The sequence below is a fragment of the Scatophagus argus genome, chromosome 23 (genome assembly GCF_020382885.2).
Source record: "Scatophagus argus isolate fScaArg1 chromosome 23, fScaArg1.pri, whole genome shotgun sequence".
In the NCBI taxonomy this organism is placed as follows: Eukaryota; Metazoa; Chordata; class Actinopteri; family Scatophagidae; genus Scatophagus; species Scatophagus argus.
In genome coordinates, this window is record NC_058515.1 from 11,763,967 (window position 1) to 11,769,599 (window position 5,633).

The 5,633-nt window shown below is 40.6% G+C and overlaps 1 protein-coding gene across 1 annotated transcript; it reads right to left on the reverse strand.

Moving 5' to 3' along the window:
• Window positions 1-1,466: 1,466 nt before the first annotated feature.
• trmt10b (tRNA methyltransferase 10B) lies at window positions 1,467-4,590 on the reverse strand. The gene is made up of 9 exons (XM_046379860.1): window positions 4,477-4,590; window positions 4,020-4,189; window positions 3,827-3,935; window positions 3,595-3,728; window positions 3,297-3,449; window positions 2,871-2,949; window positions 2,532-2,599; window positions 2,282-2,405; window positions 1,467-2,201 (listed from the first exon to the last, which is right to left on the reverse strand). The coding sequence occupies exons 2-9, from the start codon at window positions 4,149-4,151 to the stop codon at window positions 2,065-2,067; spliced, it is 936 nt and encodes a 311-aa protein (XP_046235816.1). The 5' UTR covers window positions 4,152-4,189; window positions 4,477-4,590; the 3' UTR covers window positions 1,467-2,064.
• Between the last annotated feature and the right edge of the window lie 1,043 nt (window positions 4,591-5,633).

Genomic DNA, 5,633 nt, shown 5'->3' on the forward strand with positions numbered 1-5,633 from the left:
AAAGAAAGCCCAGGGGAGGTTTTTCCATATAGAGGGAAAGTGCTGACTTCTGCCAAATCAGAAAGAAGGTCGCCACTGTTGACGGTAACTAAATGACAAGATAGTTATATGGCTTTGTGATGTTTGTCCTCGGGGGAGGGGAAAGCAACAGTAAAGCGATTGTGTCTCTTCGTCAGCGAGACTGACCAGGGCTGTAGCTGCAGTCACAGCAGTCCAGACTTTCTTTTTAAAGAAGCCCCGTGCAGTAGCTCCGGTCCACTGGGGCTGCTGGGGCTTTGTTCATTCACTTTCCCACAGTGTTCAACAGCCTGAGGACTAAAGAGAGCATAACAGAGTTGTTTTCCTGTATGTTCTCAAGTTGAATTAGTCTAAATTTTTCAGAAAAATGCCACTAAAAGCGTTAAAATGTGGCACTGAGCAGTGAATAATTAAGCTCCTCTTTTTCTTGATTGAATGAATCTTATGAATGTTGGTGTGCAGGTTCATAAGGACGTTTGTTCCCGTAAACTGTCATACCTGTTCAGACAGGTACAGCGTCGTCATTCACAGAGAATCAAAGTCTCGAGTGAAGCTGCCAAACATTGAATTTTTTTGGCCTCTCAGTAGGAGTGAGGAGGTGGTATCGTATGAAGATAGGTGTGCAGAGACTTTAAAGATGTTATCAACGCACATAAGAGGGTTTCAGGTTCGAATCCCGGTCTGGGCCCTTCTGTGTGGAGTTTGCATGTTCTCCCTGTGCCTGCGTGGGTTTTCTCTGGGTACTCCGGTTTCCTCCCACAATACCAAAAACATGCACATTAGGTTAATTGGCTACTCTACATTGGCCCTAGGTGTGAGTGTGAGAGTGTGTGTTGGCCCTGCGATTGACTGGCGACCAGTCCAGGGTGAACCCCGCCTCTCGCCCGTAGTCAGCTGGGATAGGCTCCAGCTCCCCCGCGACTCTGACAGATAAGCGGTATAGAAAATGGATGGATGGATGGATCAATGCACATCTTAAAAAGCATACAAAAACTGAAACTAGATAAAATCCATCCATTATGGACACGTAATATCACACCTCTGAGCAGTAGTTGTTCGGTGTGACAGCAGCCTGGAACAGATTAAAGACTGAAGGCATCAGTGTCAAATTTTCTCACTCCATCACATGAGAGTATAGTTTTGCAGTGCTTTTCAAATTTTTTGTGAGGTGAAGCTTGCATGAAACAATAGCAGTTCAGAAGTTGAGACTGGATGGATGTCAGTGCCAGAGGGATGTCTTCCAGATGATTGTGAAATCGCTAGCTTGTGTGGCAGAGAGAACTTTAAACATATTTTTCAAAATCCAAATGGGAAAACTGATAAAGTGCTGATATAGGTCATTCTTCCCTGTCAGACCTTAGCAGTTGAATTAAACAAAATCCTGTTTGGGTATCAGGCAAAAAAATGTTGTTTTAGCAAATAACTCATCTGAATAAACAAATGGATGCTACTTGTAAGGCCCTTTATTTTAAAACATTTTAAAACAGAGGAAATAAACTTCTAACAACATCCAACAGTTGGCTGCACACCAACTCACTCGGCCTCTTTGGAATAATTTAATGAAGAAATAGCTTTCAGGAAAGGGTTCATTCTGGGTCACAACTGTGAAAATAAAACAAGAAAAATTATTAAATCTTCTATCAGCCACTAAAAGGTCATCTTTTGTATCATTAAAACTCAACATCCCGGAAACCACGGCTTTGTGTTTAGTTCTCGATATTAAGACAAGTAAGTGTCATGTTACTCACAAAACCTCAGGAAGTATAAAATGACAAATACGTCTGGACTAGACAAAAATGACTCCTGCCGAGGAATATTCTAGATTCTAATGTTAAATTCCTGAAAACAAATGAACATCTCCAGCATCCACATATGATATTTTTTAGTTTCAACGTAAACAATACAAAGAACTGTTAAACAAAGATTCTCTATTTCTCCTTAACCAGGTACTCATCACATTGTGTCAACATCCCTCAGGTAATAAAATCAACAGAGTGATGGCCTAAAAAGCTCTGTATGTATGAACATGAACCCATATGACCCTTATTAAGTCTGTGTTGCAGAGGCAAGGAGCGGTGGGGAAACGTCAGGTGCAACGATGTAGCCTTTCCCCCGGGGGAACCACTCCTGCAGGGCTTCTGTCCAACTGCCAGTGTTACAGAACGTCAACAAGATGTCAAAAACTGCAGACAGAGAGAGACTTCGTTAACAACAAATACAAACCAGCTTCATTTTGTCTTGCACGTGGAAACTGTTCACTCACCTTGATTAACAGCCAGGATCTTAGAGTGGAAATTCTTGGCATTGTTTTTCTTCACCATGTACTCGTCTATGGGCAGCCTCGCCGTGCGGACGCTGAGTTCTCTGGCCCTCGAGAAGCTCAACTTCTGCAGGGAGGGGAAGCTCAAAAAATTCATAGAAATCCAGTATTTCACATATCACACGTGCGCTGACGTAATCTCCATTTACTGCAGCAAGCAGATTTCCTGTGTGTGTGTGCGTGTGTGTAATACCTTCTGGATGCTTTCATCCACAAGGCCACCGAGGACGTACACCTTGTCAGCATCCACTGTTTCTAAAGCTAAAGGAGGAATTGAGAAAAGAGTATCTAAGAAAAATAAATAGGCAAGGATGCAAACTGTGGAATGTTTCTTTCTCATTTTCCACAGCTTTGCAGGTTTTTTAATTAACCTTACATGAACTTTGTGTTTCATTATGTGTAGGTTTGAAAACATTGAGTTAAGTGCTAATGTTAGTGGCAGCAGGAGTTTAAGTCATGGTGGCAGTACTGTATGATCAGGTGGTCAGAATGTGCCCCCTGTTGACCAAAATTATAGTTCACTGACTCAAACCTTCATCAGCATCTGGTGTGAGGTAGACAATAGTTTCCACAGGAAAAAGGTCCAGACAGCTTTCTTCTGTTATGTCCATCTGAGAAATGAAAATAATCTGAGTTTATTGCTGAATAGTCAAACAATCCTTGGTCCAGATCAGCTCCTGAAAGTTCATTAAATGTCCTTGAAAAAGCCTTAAAAGCTCTTGTTCACAATATAGTTAAATAGCACTAATGCCTTTTTATCAGGTTCAGCAGTTTCAGGTGGAGGTTACAGCATATCTTATGTAGTCACTGTTACGCTAAAATATCACTTAAAATACTTCCGTAGGTTAACTTCAAACATTTTAACTAGGAAAAAACAAATTACTAAACAAATTTCCTGCTACATCAGTCTTTTCAAAAAGTTTCACTCGTGAATTCGGGCCTGAACGACAAGAATCACCGTGTAGTTGAGGAATCCATCATTCATTCGAAGGCACTCTGCATAGAGACGACTGTCCTCTCTCAGCTCCGTCAGGAAAAGGCCAAACGGTCGTGTTGCCTTCTTGTTCGACCCATACAGCCTTCTTAACTGGCCTGCCAGTCGACTTATCTCCTGAACCAGACAAACATACACAGGTGGATTAATACGCAGTGAACTGATGTAGACAGGTAAATGACTCTCACTGAAAAACAGCCGGTTTGTAAGATCAAAATTCCTAAAAACAGGCTGTTCTGAGGCTCACTCCTCAGGCACCTACCTTGTCAGACATGCTGTCTGTCATACTCAGGTCAACGCAGAGTCTGAGCCCTGTGGACTGAGCCTCGGCCAAACGCTCTTTGGTGATCGCTTTCATGACCCGTTTTGTAAACTGGGGATTATCTGAATCAGCACCTGTGAGACAAACACACAGGGAAGACATGTGTTGTGCCTATAGAAGCTGAACAGTGAAATATAAGTCACTTTAGTGTTTCTCTTCCCTTGATATTTACCTAACCTCTGCTGACGGTTGAGTTTCCTCCTCTGCTTCTCTTCTTTCCTTTTGCTTTTCTTTGCTGCAAGCTGCCTCTCCCAGTTGCGCTGCTTCCTCAGCACGTTCCTCTGTTCATTAGACAAACTGCACTATTATACTGCACTTCCTACAGAAGTACTTGTTCCAAACAAAGCCTAAGTAAAGCAACTTACTGAACATGCTGCATCTTCTCTCCCTGGCCTGCCTTCCGCCACATCAGTCTCCATGTCTATCTGAAGCAGAGCCATCACCTCTGAAACTGCATTTACCTTAAATTCACACACATCTGAGCGATTATGTGCCATTTCAGTCACCTGCTCTCCTCTGACTTCAGGTGCATCACCTAAAAAAAGAAAAAAAAACCTTACTTTCTTTTGTAAAAGTCCATCTCTCTGATTGTGTGGCACACGGTAAATAATATGTGGTCGTTAATTACTCATCGGGTGTGAGTGAATTAAAAAAGAAAGCCAACTTGTGTGAGGAAGCATTTAATCGATTAAAAGTCACATTTGCGTTGCAATCGTAAAGCATTTTTCAAAATCACGACTTCCCCCTCCTGAAATTCCACAAATAACACACAAAAAACAACACGAATGATTAAAAAAAAGGCAGAAAGAGAAAAAAACATGCCTATGAACCGGGTGTCGCGTCCAGGCTGCGAACATGTGAGCGGCGCATGTGAATGACGTCATTGTAAACAAACTGCGGGGGGCGGGGACAAAAAGGTGAATTAGGAAGAAAATAAAAAATGGAGTCCAAAACCAAACCTAATTTCACTCCGCCAAGCGTCTGTCTCACATTTAGTATTTCGTGTTGTTTGTGTGGTGTTTAAAATGAGTAAGAAATAATTGGATCACCAGGACGGTGATAGTTCATTTCCGCTAAGCCGCCAGACGAGGGCAGTGTTACACCGATGTAATTCCGTAATTCCTATGACTAAAAGATGTAGTAGCTTAAATACATGTTATGAAACTACATTACTCAAACCTGAATCCTAGAGGTTAATTTCTGTTCATGAAACAATACTGCCAAAGAAGTCTGACAGATTTTATGAAAAACATGTCCTCTTGTATCTCAGTTATTATCAGAAACATATATGGTATTATAGGACATAGGTATACCACTGCTGTTAGATGCTGAAGAAAACAGTTATAAACAGTGTAAAACACGTACTCTATTCCAAAGAGTCAGTCTATGTTCCAGCAGAAAGAAAAACTGGAGCTATTTTCATCTTTCCTTTGAAAAGCGACACATCTACAGGTCTTTTGTGAATAGGGTCCTAAAGATTTTTGCATATATTTTATCGTCTTCCAGTCTCAAACTTTGGCATGATGTGTGTGCATTTGCAAAATGCTTACATAAAATTTCTCTTTGCTGTGGATGTTAGTTTGGTTTTATTATGCTTTTGCCAAACCATTCAGTACCAGGTTATCATAAGCAAAAGGAAACACAAATCTGATTACACTAAATCTGATCTGAAGTTAAAACTAATTCTCTCTTTGGTAAGTTGAATTGTATGGGATAACATGCACATTGCAGCATTAGTGTATATTATTAGTCATTGCATTAAGCATTACAAATAGAAAACACTTTTATGATTACTTGCCTATTTAATGCTGTCATTAGTCATTTTGTTAATCACATTCCAATCTTGATTTATTGCACTCCATGTTAAATAATCTACCCTTCTTTATGGAAATAAGAGCAATTGTAACATTCAAATTAAAAACTGCACACAATGGAACTGAAAATACAAAATAAAACTTTATTTAATTAAACATGCGTTT

Excerpts from the sequence above, each read along its gene's own strand:
- trmt10b (XM_046379860.1), bottom strand. The coding sequence starts at position 4,151 with ATGGCACATAATCGCTCAGATGTGTGTGAATTTAAGGTAAATGCAGTT. Across the intron at positions 3,936-4,019 it reads GAGAAGATGCAGCATGTTCA|AGGAACGTGCTGAGGAAGCA; the intron begins GTAAGTTGCTTT and ends TCTAATGAACAG. Across the intron at positions 3,450-3,594 it reads CAGACAGCATGTCTGACAAG|GAGATAAGTCGACTGGCAGG; the intron begins GTAGGTGCCTGA and ends TGTCTGGTTCAG.